At 28.5% G+C, this 16,103-nt stretch overlaps 2 protein-coding genes and 1 non-coding gene across 3 annotated transcripts; 1 reads left to right on the top strand and 2 right to left on the bottom strand.

Annotated features, from left to right (window-relative positions):
• Positions 1-246: 246 nt before the first annotated feature.
• LOC102604905 (E3 ubiquitin-protein ligase ATL6-like) lies at positions 247-1,667 on the bottom strand. Its single transcript, XM_006360191.2, has one exon. It carries the CDS (start codon positions 1,529-1,531, stop codon positions 395-397), a length of 1,137 nt encoding a protein of 378 aa, XP_006360253.1. The 5' UTR covers positions 1,532-1,667; the 3' UTR covers positions 247-394.
• Positions 1,668-8,277: 6,610 nt separating this feature from the next.
• On the bottom strand, positions 8,278-8,357 carry TRNAL-UAG (transfer RNA leucine (anticodon UAG)). Its single transcript has one exon. It is a non-coding gene; the product is annotated as a tRNA-Leu (tRNA).
• A 3,853-nt stretch (positions 8,358-12,210) lies between these two features.
• LOC102592853 (transcription factor bHLH94-like) lies at positions 12,211-14,486 on the top strand. The gene is made up of 3 exons (XM_006360236.2): positions 12,211-12,804; positions 13,215-13,613; positions 14,333-14,486. Exons 1-3 carry the CDS (start codon positions 12,418-12,420, stop codon positions 14,435-14,437), a joined length of 891 nt encoding a protein of 296 aa, XP_006360298.1. The 5' UTR covers positions 12,211-12,417; the 3' UTR covers positions 14,438-14,486.
• The last annotated feature ends 1,617 nt before the right edge of the window (positions 14,487-16,103 follow it).

Here is a 16,103-nt window from a genome sequence, read left to right on the forward strand (position 1 = left end):
ATACTTAAAAGAATCTTGTTTTTACCTACAAAATATTTGGAAAATTGCACCACAAAGGATGTGGTGCAGTAGATGGGGTTGCTCCTTTCTTAATCTACGGTCTCAAATTCGATCCCTAAACATAGTCAAATCCTTAATAGGAAGCTCTTTTCCCCAAATAAGGCTTTACATGACTTGAATTTGAATCAGTCGAGCTTTAATATAAATATCAAAAACGGAATAAAAAATCAAAAGAACAGTAAAATCATTTCCTTCTATTCATTTTTGTAATTCGCCATAATTTCCTATCAACTATCCAATCAATCACTATATACAATATATTACTTCTTTTTTTGTATGATAAAGAATCTTTTTTGTAAAAAGTAAAAAAAGAAATAAGGAAATGTAAACTTATCTAACTTGAAGGATTAGATCTTAAATAAGTAAAAGATCTTTCTCCCGTCTCCTCCTCTTTTTCCGTCACACATAACAATCTTAACGGCGACTTAACGGACCTCAACAAATTCTTCGGTTCTTTTTCACTTTTCTCCTCCTTTGGCGAACCGGGTTTATTAGATAACAAATTCGGAGTCGATAAAAACTTGAACCTCCCATTCCCCGGTTCGAACCGGTACCCCTTAGATGAAGTACTCCTCTCTAGAGATAAAACTTCACCATTATTATAAGCTCTACTCAAGCTTAACTCCATCAATCTTTTACGTGCATCCTCCGGTAACTTTAGCGTAAACCTTTCGCAATTTTGACCCGGTTGAATCAACGAATGACCCGTTGAATGTGATCTATTAAACATACGTAATATATTCGTTCGTGTAGGTGTTGGTGATTTTCTTGTAATGCTAAGAAAATCAGGCGTTTTCCTTTTTGCATTACTACAATTCGGAATATTATGACTATCTATTGACTTCTGAGGCGATGCATTGTTTACCTCTTGTGGACCCACCACACTTGTCATGTGAATATCAATGATTGTGTCAGTAACTGAATTTTCATGTTGAGGATCGGTTGGTTTAATTGGTTTGGTTTTGAGATTGGTTCGGCATACGGGGCAAGTGGTTCGGAAGGCAAGCCAAGCATCAATACATTCAGGATGAAAAACATGATGACAATTTGGTAGAAGACGGAGAGTTTCTTCGTCTTCGAATTCGTTTAAACAAACCGCGCATTCTAAGATGGATTTGCCCAAATTTAATGATTTGACATCTGAATAGACGAATACTGGGAATGTTTTAATGATCTCAGGGTCGAGTCCTCGATTAACAGGAGGACGATTTCGTAGAAAATGAAACCCTAATGAATGATCGAAGGAATCGGGGCTCATACGACGCATATATATGAAGACACCTGCGAATAGGATTAATACGAGACAAGCAAGTATAACCGCTAACGTTGGACTGATTTGAACATTTGAGGGGTCTATCGGGTGCATCAACGTTGTTGGAGGTAATGATGGTGTGTCTAAGGTTGTACCAGCTTTTGCTACTACGCAAAAAAAGCATAAGACGAAATAAAATATATTCGTCTTATGCTTCATTTTCTTTGAAAAAGTAGAGGAATAGTGATGATTGATGATAAAAAGCCAAAAAAGAAAAAAGAAAGAAAGAGGAACTTCAAGTGGAATTGCTTGAGGAAGAGAAAAAGTGAGGAGGCAGAATTTTGAATGCAGGACAAGAAAAGGGGAAGTATAGATACATATATAAAAAGACAAAATGTCATAGGTCGTTTTACTTTACTTACAAATTAAAATTGTTTGGAAGGGTGAACGGGATATGTGATAACTGATAAGATGGTTGAGATTTTTGTAATGTTTGAATTATGAAAAGTATTTTATTCGGAATGGTGCCCCAAAAAATGATCCATATAACACTTAAATTTTTAAACATAAACTAATTTTAATATAAATATCGAACACCATATGAGAAAAAGAAAGAGTGCGGTTGTTTCTTTTTGAAATTTCTAGAGCGTGGGGATGAAGAATCTATGACTTATTATAAATTTATTACAAGTAGCCGCCCATGGAAAAATAGATAAGGTTGACTTTGGAGAGTAGACATGTTTACATGATTTAGGCTATTGTTAGAAATAAGTATCGAAAACACCTCTAAATTTGTTGTATATTATTTTTATATTTGATTAACTAAATTTTGATATACCCCCAATCTCTCACATGACATATCAAGTGGTCTCAAACTCTTGTAGGAGCATGATACTCTTAATAAAAAGCTGAGAGAAGTGTTGAAAACACCTCTAAACTTAGCGATAATTTAGGGGTATAAATATTTCACTCATGTTGTAAGATCATATGTGTATTTAAGTTTATTTAGTCAAGTAAAAGGGTGTTTTTAAGACTATCGATTGTTTGGAGATGAAACTAAGGGTGATTTCAATTCTTCTCTCCAAGTATTAAATCTTCCATAAGTAACAAGTACCATGTTTAGTGAAACTAATCAGGAGAGAAGTTATTCAAGTATAAAATTAATATGATGTTTAATTTGTAATTTAAAATTCCAAATAACTCATATAAGGGAATCTATGTAGTACTTTATTTTATGTAAGATAGAAAGTGAACACAATTGAATTAATACATGAATAATTAAATTTTCTATAACTAATTATTACATAAAATAATACACAAATTCTCTCACACCTAATTTTTTTTATACTTAAACGGTGTCACGTAAATGAAAAATAAAGTTAAATATTTTGGATATTATTATTCGGATAGTATATGATTGAGGTTAGCAAATTGATATTTTTGTTGACATTATATTAATGGGTTGGGTAAACCTATGATCACTTGTTTGAAGTTTTTAAAGGACCTAAAAAGGCAACATATACATTTTAGGACTAATTTAGTGGTCCTCAATGTTGTGTCACCTAATTTTAGATAGGAAATTGCTGTTCGACAAGAATTAATTACATGTCTCAATTTACACAACATTATATTTTAATCTTTTCAAAAACAATAATTACTTTTTTATAATTGAAAAAAATAATTTTAAAATTATTATTTTATCCTTAATGAAATAGATTTATAGCTATATAAATATTTAAAATAACAAATTTTAAAGAAAAATCATAAATTTTATATCGAATCAAACGACTCGCAGTCACATGTTATATATAGGAAAATAAAGTTCCAATATTGAATTTGATTGGCCAATAAAGTTCCTAGGAGGACACATCATTTGACAGATTGTTATTATTAAATTAATGTGCGTTTGTCTTTGATTTTAAGCCAACAACATATAGTAGTGCTGCTGTCAATTCCACATATATTTATTTATGTAAAATAAATTGGGAATTGTAAACACTACTACAACTTACAAGGGATTGTTTTTTATAGCAATATTTAAGATTGACGTTTATTAGAAGAAAAATTAAGTGTTTAACAAATTTAGTTTGTACATCAACAATATGATTTGTCTCTTGATAAATATGCTTAATTTTTGTGTTTGTGTGGTAAATTGTCATTAAGAATCAACTATCAAAAATAAGATGTGAATAAAAATTAGTATTTATATTTGGCTCGTTCAACTCCTATAGGCTATAAGTCTCTCGAGCATTGCTTAATTTATGTTAGATTTTTATTCAGAGAATTTATCGTTTATAAATTCCTACGATAACTTCGAATAAATAATAAATAATTAGCTATTTATAAATATTTAGTAAATTTCTTAATATATGATTTATGATATGAATAAAAGTTTGTGAGTTTCATTGGACGCGTAATTAGTTCAACACAAATAGAGGTCAGACTCCAATTTGATTAATAAATAAATGTCATAAAAAAAAAATATGTCACGTCTCCAATCCAATAAATATAATGGATATTATATGTAAAAAATTGTGAGATATTAGTTGTTCCAATCTTTTAATTTATTATGAATGAAATTTTAATACATTAATTAAGTTTAGGAATTATGTAACTATCTGTCAACTACTCTGTCATCTATCACTAATAATGACATGTTAACTGGAAATATATTACTTAATTGTTTTGGAGATAATTAGACTTTTAATGTTTTTATATTTAGTTTTGTTTGAAACTTTGTGTCTTATGATCATCCTATGTTTAATTCAGTTTGAGTTGGAAATATTTTGTCCCCAGAGCTAATTAATTTGAGGTACTTTTTTTTTGTTTGTGAATTGTAGCAATTGCAACTTGTATGGTAGATGAATAATATTCCTAAGAATTGTGATTGTGTTAAATCACACTCATAAGTCATAACAAAGGTTTCCGACGAATTTTAAATATATGAAAAATAAATTAACCATAAATAAAATTTAAAGAAACAAGAAATTTTATTGGTAAAATAGTGCGAGTACAATTTCGTTCCTCTCTTAATTCTTCTCTCTTGAGATTTTTTTGTGATTTGAGGGCTATAATGGCGTATTTCTCGAACTAGGATAATTTAGACCTCCTTGAGATTTATTTTATCTCCATTGATCTTTGTGAATATTTCATAAATTTACAAAATATTTGAGCTTTTGATCATTATGAAACCCAAGAGATTATTAATATTCGGGACTTCTTTGCGAAAGACAATATTGATGTCTTCATGATATTTTTGTGACTACCCAAGGATTTATGCCAATATGCCTCTTTCAAAGGAATATATTATCTTTTATATAAGCATGAACTAAGGTTTAGGGTGGAGTAGCCTCAAGAACTCTAATTGAAACAAAACACGTTTTGTAAAGTACTACAAAATTTCGATGTCTACAAAAAGATCATATATCCTATCTTATGTGGAAACTCATGAACAACCCCAATCCCAATCTATTGTTTCTGCACTCAAAATTCCACATTTGAAGCGTAAAAATATAAGATGGGATAAGCCATAAGTTGAAATGAGCCTAACATGATTGAACAAATTATCAATATATTGATACCTAAAATGGAGTATGGTGAGCATTGGCGAAGATAGCCACTTGCAAGGGGTTCAATTCTTCGTCACAAAATTATACCACATAAATAAGGTAAAAATATATTTTCGTTTTGATCTATATATATTACTAAACACACATTAGTTGCAAAAGGGTTCAAAAATTGCTTTGGAATACTGGTTTAAATTCTCTATATGATATTTGATAGTTTTTTTTATTTTCAAATATGAATTTCTGGCTCCGCCTCTAATGGTGATTGGTGAGGACTATAATACCATTCAACTTAAAGCTTAGACTCTTTCTTACATGATTATAATACTATAATGAACTGTGCTTTTAAATATTTTTTATCTACCAAAAAATCAATGAATTTTCTAAAATATATAATCCAATCTCTATGGTTGAATAAAAGGTCAAACAATTGAGTGAATATTTCGTTTGATACTGCTAATTATTTTAATGATAATTAGCTAATTGTTATTCCACATCGTAATCAATTGAGTTTAAAGTGATGTTCAATTACAATCACATGGATCTCTAAAATCAAGATTGACCCTTAAATGAATAAACAAAGTTGAGAATGGGACTAAAGTAAAATTTAGGGTAGATTTAATCAAGTAATAAACACATCAAATTTTTTAATACTATATATAGTTAAAAGTACAATAGTTACAAAAAAATAGTAATTAGAGTCTTTCTAGAAATTAGAACACTTGTCTTTGATGAAAGAAGCCGCTAGTTTAGATAAAAAGAACAACCAGTGTCAGAAAGATGACTTTTATAATGAAATTTACTTGTTGTTAGAGACTCAACTTACGATGATTATCGAATTAAATGTTTTAAATCTCAATCCACACCATCCTAGGTCTTTGTGTACTCATTATATCACAAGATTTATATTTCAATATTTGAGTGCAAAATTAGAAGATCAACTATAGTTGATTTTTGTATCTTGAGAAAATGACATCGATCGTATCATATACAAAGGAGTATTTCTTTTTATTATTATCATATTATTAATGTCTCCATCTCTAGTTTTCTTCTAACACTAGATTTTCAAAAATGTTTTTTTTTTCTTGAGATATATACAACACAACTAAAAGTAGTGGGATTGTGTTAGTCACTAATTCACTATTAACGTGAACAAAGCCACGCTGTGCCGCTCAATAGGGCCACGTGAAGAAAATCATGACATTTTCTTTTGTGGAACAATATATGTATACTTTTATATCTATTATTATACAGTACATATACACCTCTAAACACGTTTATACATACATATATATATATATATATATATATACACACACATTGTATGGATGATGTATATGTTAATTATATATAAAATGTATATATAATGTATACATATTGTTATACACTTAATCAAAGGTGAACGAGGTCGTTTTTTTCATCAATTATCAGTTTGAATGAGTTTCAATTATCAACAATCTATTTTCCAAAGTAGATTTTCATATCTAAAATGACCTAAAGCTACGAAACCCCAATAATAACGGGCCTTCATATTTTTGAATTTTCACCCTCTATGATCATCAAAACCAAATTAATCGAGCTTCAATCAAACCTACACTTCATAATAGACTTCCTTGATTAGAAACTTCATGAATAACTCTACTCATGATCTAGAAGTTGCTTTTACGTTCATTTTTTTTTTTTGGTTTTCGGGTAATGAAATGTTGATATTTTGAATATGTACCTTCAATATTCAACTAAATATATGTATCCTTGATGTTTTATTTGACAAAAGTTTAGAGAACTAAAAGGCATAACTTTATAGATTCTGAGATTGAGTTTATGCCATATATTTTACCACTTTTTTTATAACTTAAAGTGCTGGTGAGTAAAAATTAAAGACCACTAATTTAAGAAACAAAATTAAAGACCCCTAGTAAATTCCTGTTTTAGATGCCCAATTGATTAAGGTCCAGTTGGCTCAATAAATACTTCTTCTCTTGTGATGCTTTTTGGGCTTAAGTTGACAAGGCCTAGCCAAGAGCCTAATGCTCTTGTACTGCAATCATTGTAAGTCACTACGAAGTCGTTTGGTGTGAGGTATAAGGTAAAGATAAAATGTATGATTATTATATCTTGTTTTTGATTGAAGGTATTCGCATACAGTGTTGTGAAATTATACGAGGATAACTTATTCTGGGATAATTAATCCTGATATATATTAAAATACCAAAATGTTAATTGTTTCTCCATACAATTAAGCAATCAGCCAAGCATTTAATAGAAGTTTATGTTGTTTCAAAGAAATCAAAGAATATTTCAATGAGTAAATCATTTACGAAGGTAATGATAAATTATTTTTTGATTTTTCATACTGAACAAGTAAAAGTGAACGGAGGGAATACTTGCCAATTTTCGCACATAAAGAGAGTTTTTTTCTTCATCTTTTATCCTCGGCATAAATTACTTATTCTCTAAATTGTATATTTTCCAATACTTGAAACTAAATATCAATAAATATGAATATCATTATAAAATAACAGACATGCAAAGTCGAAATAATATTGATCACTAAGTAGTAGTAGTATCAAATAATAATTCTAGTTAAATTCCCATAATCTTAAAGAAATAAATACAGTACATCTTCTTGGCAGCTGAATTGACAATTTTCTGCCTCTAACCATGCTTTGCGCTAATAAAACATGCTATTAGTATTTAATTAAATTGACTAAAATAGGGCTAATTTTGGTGCTTTGTTAGATGATGAGTTGTAATTACAAGGACATGTACAATATAATACTAATTAAGATTTAACTGACAAAGACAGGGGGGGAAACAGAATGAAAATAGGGTTTAGTGTTCACACCTCTAATGACAAACCTAAGTTTTATATTAATTTTAATTAGTAGCTCTATTGATAGAATTCCCAAATCAAAATTAAATTTGATTAGAACAAAGATTTATAATAAGGGCAAAAAGGTTGTTTAGATGTTAACCCTTTGGACCATACTGAATCTCTCGAGTCATTTTTGCTTCTCAAGTTTTCTTTTAATAACCATTGATGTTGTCTGAGTCAATTTGCGCTGATTTTAATTTATTTCACGTGATATTTGCTATAAGTAGTACTAGCTAGTTTGATTACTAGATAACTAAAAAAAAATTGATAAACGAAAAGAAAACACCTAACCACAGATTATTATTAAGACATACCCTTTGATGCTATTTTTCTTTATCGTAGAGTAATGTAAGGATCAAATAGAAAATAATAATCTCTTCGGGGACATCCGACAAAATTTGAACGATATGAATACAAAGTAATATATGTTCAAATATATATAGGTTCTACTTTAAAGAAATTTAAATACAAAATTTAACTCTAATTTGTTATAATACTAAACTTTAAAAAGGGAAAAAAAAAAGTGACAGCTGTGGGATTTGAACCCACGCCCTTTCGGACCAGAGCCTAAATCTGGCGCCTTAGACCACTCGGCCAAACCGTCTTATATACCTTCTTGGTTGCTAGTTTATTTCTTATAGGTTATTTACATTGTTGAGAACATATAGACCTCTTTGACCAAGACCTTTAGATATCAAATGAAGAAAAAAAAAACTTTGATTAATCAATTTAAGATTTGTTTAGAGTTATGCAAGTATTAGTAATGTAAAAATTGGTTACAAATAAATTTATGTATTATTTTATATCGATATTAGTTATGCAGAGATTATATTCCCACCTTCTATCCTGCAAAAAATAATACATATATAAATTTCTCAAAACTTATACATGTATTAGTCATGGGGGTTTCTAAATTGTCAACCAAACATCACATTAATTTTATACATGAATCACTTATTTCATATTTATCCATCAAACATCATATAAGTTATACAAAAATTAATACATGAATAACTTGTTTCTTATTCAGCTATACCAGTTAGTTCATAAATATTACCGATAAATTTGATAATTTGATGGTAATATTATCCAAACTAACTACTCATTCCCAAAAAGACTTGAACTCAAGATCGCCTATGATTAAGAATAAAGAAGTATTTACCATTTTACATAACTTGTTGATGAGTTTCGTTAAAGTGTGTACATGTAGCTTAATTTGTCTTAGTAAATCTAACCGGAATCCTACCTATCGCATTAAAATATTAATAAGCGTTACTTAAGTTGCATTATCCTCTAATAATTATCGTCTTCTTTAATAAGGTAATCAACTTAAATAAGTATGTCTTGACAATTATCATAAGTTTATGGGTGTTTAATTCAATACTTCTCTTTTTTATATATTATCTATGTTCTACTTTATGTAATCCCTGGTTCTTTTTAGTCCATTAATTAGAAAAAATGGCAAATTAAAAAATTGAAAAAACAATTAATTAATTTTAAATTGTTCATTTTAGCCTTAACAAGATGTTTTCAATAATTATATCAATACTATTATAACATGTTTAAGGCAATAAGTTTATCAAAATGTCTCTACTTCACGAAGGGTAAGATTTGCGAACCTCACCTAGCTCTCCAAATCCTCACTTAATTATAATATCACACGAAATATGTTATTATTGTTATTGTTATTAAGTCTCAAAAGTTTCATAGGAACAGAATATATATCATGTCATACCTAAAAATTAAAATCACAAAGTTCCAAAGTTGATTATTCATTTTTAAAATATTAGATAGTACTTACGTAAGAAATAGTAATGCAGTCAAAAAATTTGAGTACGGATTACTCAATAATTATATAGGAAGACGACAAACAACACTACAAAAAATAATAATACTGTTCCATCATTTTAAAATAATAAACAGAAAAAGAGACTTTCTTCAATGGTTTACTTGTAGCTTTGCCTAAGAAATCTGGACAGAATCATACTGATTCCATTAAAATAATAAACCTAAGTCAAGTTGCATAATTATATATTGTATTTTTAAATCAGGTATACTGTACAACTTTAATCAGTAATTGAATAATTTAATCTTGCATTTTAATAATGTATAAAGTAATCAAGTCTATGTTTGTTAAGCATCAATAGTTGTGAAGGTTTGGAAGACAAAAATAAATTAACATAGCTCAAGATGAATAAAGCCAAGAAAATATTAAATTGGAAAGGGTAATTAAGGAATTCCAATTGTAAAAGAATTGAAGCCCTAGAGAATGTATTGTATATATGAGAATTTTTTTTACTTCAAATCCCTTAAAAAGGATGTTTATCGAGAATATGGTAATTCTAAATTTCTTCTGTCTTAATTTATGTCTTGCCTTTCATGTTAGTCCTATTTTTAATAGAGTACTCTAATTTTGACATTCTCATTTCACTATCTTATAGAATTAATTAACATGACATATTTAATATCTTAAGATTCAAAGGACGATATATTTTGTATATTATACACATCGCTTTGAACGGAAGAAGGGGAAAATATCCAAATTGGTCCTTTACTTTGTGAAATAGTCCACATTTACCTTTTATTAAACGTTGGGGTCAATATATTATTATCATTATGAAATTGACCCATGCCTCTTTTTTTTCATTGAAGATCTATCAAAAATAATCTTTTGACCTTCGTAAAAAAAGATAAGAATGTATACCAGAAAGGAACAACGACATCATTGTGAAATATAAAAGAGTGAAGATATAGGATTCTTGGTAAAACAAGAAAGGAACAAAGACATCATTGAAATATAAAAGAGTACTTTGATTTCTCTCTCTCTTTGTATGGTTAACCCCCAAACAAAACACATGTTCTTTCTTCTGGTTCAGTAAGAGTTGTTTGATTTAAATACAAGTTATAATGAAGAGATAAATTATATGATGAAATTTATTATGCTAAAATTATTTTTTATTGAATTGGACAGTTAAATTATTTCCAGTCTAAATAAGGTAGTGCCTAATGTCATCGAGAGTGAGTTGGTAGGGGGCTTGAGATCTTGAGAATGGATCAAGGAAATCGTCTAGTAGTCTCTGACTTGGTCTTCGAACCCCAAGTCTCAGCCCCATCCTGACTTGCCTCGCTATCAGAATGACCTATCTACTTGACTAAGTTTTAGTTTTTTGTATTCAAAATAATATGCATTGCATAAATTTTAAGAATAAGTTAAATTGTCTACAAAAATGTCATTCATGAATGTGAAAGGGGATGTATAAAAAGGATTTAAATGGATATCTTTATCATTTACCTATTTTATTTCGGAAAAAGTTATCTCGAAATTAATATACCACCTACCGGAGGTATAACTTATCGCAATACTTATTATTTATTCCAAAATACGTTATTCTTAACTTGCCAACTAAACAATAAATTAAGCAACACTATAATTTAATCTCAGAACTAATTCATGTTATCCTTCACATCAAACGATCTTGTACCTCCAATATTCTTACTCCCACTTGGTGTTAACTGATTTCAAGTACGTGATGAGATATCAAATCCATTTTTATTTCCTTTTGATATTTGTACAATAATAATTATTAGTACTTTAGTACACGTAACACGTACAATAGTGTGATAAGGCATAAGAACTTCTGAATTATAAATAGTTACTTCATATTTAATTTATACGAGGTTTTATTAATCTTCTGGATTTAATTTTTTAATATTATTTTCATCTCTAAACCATTCAATGTTTTGTTGCACTCTAAACCTAATTCTCAAGATTGTACTAATTTTTGTGGTTAACCTATTGTGTCTATTAAGATGTTGTTATTGCATAGTTAGATGGACTTTTGCACTGAATTTTGTATCTATAAAATTGCGTCACTCATTTTTAAATATCTAATATTTTGTACAGATTTATTTCATTTATGAAATTGTCATACTTGCAAAGTTAATTAATTAAATTGTTCAGCTCATGTGTGTACTTGATAAATTCAGGATTACCCGGTGACCCTGTCTGAATTCCACTTTCACTAATTAATTAATTAACTAATTGTGGCATTTGTCTGGTGGTCGTTTGTGTTAGTCTACCTTAGGTCCCACAACAAATTGTTGTAAAGAATTTTTATGTCTACCTCAACTTTTATTCTACGTGCCACACTTATAACATTGCTTTGATTATCGTATTATATGTTGTTTTTACTATTCTTTTCTCCATTATATTCAGAATGACTATGCTACGTACTTTACTATTGTATTGATCCCCCTTTTCATGCTTGATTTATTATGTTTATAATTACTCGAGTTGAGTGTCTATTGAACTCCCCACCTTCACAAGGTAAAAATAAGACTGCATTTGCATCACTCTCTTCAAATTTCACATATTGAATTACGCTGAATATGTTGGTGTAGTTGTATTAATTGTGTAAAGAATTCTCATAATCTCAAGTTTTATTTGCTTGCTTTGAACTCATATACTATTTACAAAAACCACAAAGTTAGTGTGCAAATTCAAGAGCTCTCTTCCCTTCTCTCTTCTTTGACCTTCTTTCTCTTTGGTCATTTGAAATTCTTTGGGAAAAAAAACATTAACTCCAATTATTTTCTCTCTCACTTTCTTGGCCTTTAATTTCTAACATATGTTAGGGACAAAAAGGTAAATAAATAAAAGAATCATGGCATTAGAGACAGTGGTTTACCCTCAAAAACAATATAATGGCTATGTTTGTAAAGAATTTTATGGCTATGAAGAGCAAGAAAGTTCCATTATTCTTGACAATAATTGGAAGTACACTTCATCTTGTAATTATTCAATGATGCAAAATCAAGTGAAATTAGGAGATTGCAATATTGTTGAGGAGAATAGTAATAATATGCTGTTTTTGGAGGGTTCATCTGCAAATTCAAATTCTTTAAGGTGTTGCACGAAGAAAAGGAAACGAACATGTAATAATAAAGACCAGAGAATGATACATATAGCTGTGGAGCGAAATCGGCGAAAACAAATGAATGATTATCTTACTATTCTTCGATCTTTGATACCATCTTCCTACGTTCAAAGAGTTTGTTTTCTTCTTCTCCTCTTTTTTTTAAAGAAAGTTATTTCAATCGAATCGTCTTAAATGAATGAATTTGACCTTTAAAAATTTCAAATGATCATTCAATTACTATTTCTTTTAATGAAGTTTTCCTTTGTTTCTTAAAAATAAAATTACATCTATTTTCAAGTTGATTAAAGTAATTACTTGTCCAAATTAAACTAGTTAATTTACTAGGAGTATCAATTACATTCAAATCTAATTTGGCCATCAAATTTGAAGTACTAGTGAAATACTAATATTGCTTTATTAAATTCAATAAAGATATTATCCAATCCTTTAAAAATATTTTTGTATTTCTAGGACTTTATTGTATTATATAGTTTAATAAGTTCCGATGAAATTAATTAAAGAGAATTCTTTATTATTGTCAGGCGGACCAAGCATCAATAATTGGAGGAGCCATAAACTTTGTAAAAGAGCTAGAGCATAATCTCCAAACTCTACAAGCTCAAAAGACATTAATTTCTCAGCTCGAAAAAAGCGATATATCATCATCACCATTTTTTGCTGATTTCTTCTCTTTCCCACGATACTCAAATTGTTCATGTGAGTCATCAGTAGCAGTCGAGAAATCTCGACCACTACTGATGAGTCATGACATACAAGTGAACTTAGTAGAGAGTCATGTCAACCTCAAAATAGTCTCAAAGAGAAGACCAAAACAACTCATGAAGATAGTAGTTGGCCTTCAATGCTTGTGGCTTACTATTCTTCACCTTAATGTCACTACTGTTCATGACCAAATTGTTCTTTACTCCATCAGTACTAAGGTTTGTCATTAATTCTTTTTTGCATCTCTCCATATTATATTTTGTACATAGATACTCGCATTCTGTGTTTACACCAAATTAAACGTATAATAATGTCATCATAAGAGTCATGATTAAATTAGAATAAGACACATAAGCCTAACTTTTTTAGGTCATGAATCCCCCACTTTTTATGGACAAATAGTTGTAGTTATTTTTTGAATTTAACTCAACTCTCAAGAATTTTAGTACTATCATATGATAAGTTACAAATACTCTTTTATGAAGAGTTATCTAAAAATATATTTTGTGTGATATCATAGTGTAATTTTTTTTAATACTATTGGTGTTATAACTCAAAAATCTCTTGTAAATGATATGATATTGTGAAAATTCTCTATTAAGGGCAAAATGCATGAATATCCAATTTTGATGTTAACATAACTTGTCCCTAACTTTTTTAAATTTTTTATGTATACCTATTTCGGAATAACTTAGAGCATACAATGTACGAATAAAATTAGTCCTGACAGAGTTTAATTTCAAACACAATATCTAAATTAAATTTTGGATAACTGAAGTTCAAATTCATATGACTGAAATCTATGCATATAAGTTGAGTTATTTTCCCCTCTTATTTCTCTCTCTAGATATATAATATTCTTTTTCATTTACAAATCAAACGTTTCATTTATTAATTCATATATATTGTGTGCAATATGGATGAAAATTTGGAACAGCTAGAGGAAGGGTGCCAATTGACAACAGTAGAAGAAATTTCTCATGCTGTTAACCAATTATTGGATAGAATTCAAGAAGAGGAGGCTACTTCAAGTTCAAACTAATAATTTTTTTCTCAAAAATATAATAGCTCTTGTTTATTTAATTTCTATATGTATCAACTTTTCTTCTTTTAATCATTTTTATTAGTTTAGTACTACCTTCTTAATCATTATAAATTTATAAATACTACCTTTCATAGTCTCAAGGAGAATGATTGATGTTTATTTAATTTCTATATGTATCAACTTTTCTTCTTTTAATCATTTTTATTAGTTTAGTACTACCTTCTTAATCATTATAAATTTATAAATACTACCTTTCATAGTCTCAAGGAGAATGATTGATGTTTATTTAATTTCTATATGTATCAACTTTTCTTCTTTTAATCATTTTTATTAGTTTAGTACTACCTTCTTAATCATTATAAATTTATAAATACTACCTTTCATAGTCTCAAGGAGAATGATTGATGTTTATTTAATTTCTATATGTATCAACTTTTCTTCTTTTAATCATTTTTATTAGTTTAGTACTACCTTCTTAATCATTATAAATTTATAAATACTACCTTTCATAGTCTCAAGGAGAATGATTGATGTTTATTTAATTTCTATATGTATCAACTTTTCTTCTTTTAATCATTTTTATTAGTTTAGTACTACCTTCTTAATCATTATAAATTTATAAATACTACCTTTCATAGTCTCAAGGAGAATGATTGATGTTTATTTAATTTCTATATGTATCAACTTTTCTTCTTTTAATCATTTTTATTAGTTTAGTACTACCTTCTTAATCATTATAAATTTATAAATACTACCTTTCATAGTCTCAAGGAGAATGATTGATGTTTATTTAATTTCTATATGTATCAACTTTTCTTCTTTTAATCATTTTTATTAGTTTAGTACTACCTTCTTAATCATTATAAATTTATAAATACTACCTTTCATAGTCTCAAGGAGAATGATTGATGTTTATTTAATTTCTATATGTATCAACTTTTCTTCTTTTAATCATTTTTATTAGTTTAGTACTACCTTCTTAATCATTATAAATTTATAAATACTACCTTTCATAGTCTCAAGGAGAATGATTGAATTTTCTTGACATAAAACAATTCTAGTGTCTATGCAAATTGAGTTTGAAATTCTAGATAGATTTAGTCCAAACCCTTTCAGGTAAGGGTGGGCATAAATATTGAAAACTTAGATCGAACTGAATTAGTTTCATTCTTCAATTTTCGGTATTTTTATTCAGGTTCAATATAATTTTTCTAATAATATGATATTTAGGTTTAATGGACCTCGATATTATGTATCTGATTTTTCGATTAGTACAAAAGTTCAATAATCAATTCTTCAAATTTCATACTTGAACTCAAGTCTCAAGCCCATAAATTTCAACTCAAGTTCTAAGCCCGTAACCCATTCCCAAATTAAGAAATCGAACAAATGAACCGAACTTTTTAAAACTCAAATCAAAGTTTGAAAGAATCGAACACCCCACTTGTCGTGCAAAAAATGTCATCTTAGTGAAACCTAGCTAGCCTAGAATATATATTTACACACATTTAATTGTCTTTTATGAAGTCTAGCTAATCTAGTCATTTTTAGGAGAACCGGTCTATAATTGGGGATTGTCAAATCTACTTCAATCAAATTGACATATTACATAGTAATTCAATGTATCAGTTATTTCGTATAAAATAATATACAGATTTTCTCA

This window comes from Solanum tuberosum, unplaced genomic scaffold (assembly GCF_000226075.1).
Source record: "Solanum tuberosum cultivar DM 1-3 516 R44 unplaced genomic scaffold, SolTub_3.0 scf00314, whole genome shotgun sequence".
NCBI classification, from domain to species: Eukaryota; Viridiplantae; Streptophyta; class Magnoliopsida; order Solanales; family Solanaceae; genus Solanum; species Solanum tuberosum.

Excerpts from the sequence above, each read along its gene's own strand:
- LOC102604905 (XM_006360191.2), bottom strand. The coding sequence starts at position 1,531 with ATGAAGCATAAGACGAATATATTTTATTTCGTCTTATGCTTTTTTTGC.
- LOC102592853 (XM_006360236.2), top strand. The coding sequence starts at position 12,418 with ATGGCATTAGAGACAGTGGTTTACCCTCAAAAACAATATAATGGCTAT. Across the intron at positions 12,805-13,214 it reads CATCTTCCTACGTTCAAAGA|GCGGACCAAGCATCAATAAT; the intron begins GTTTGTTTTCTT and ends TATTATTGTCAG. Across the intron at positions 13,614-14,332 it reads TTTACTCCATCAGTACTAAG|CTAGAGGAAGGGTGCCAATT; the intron begins GTTTGTCATTAA and ends AATTTGGAACAG.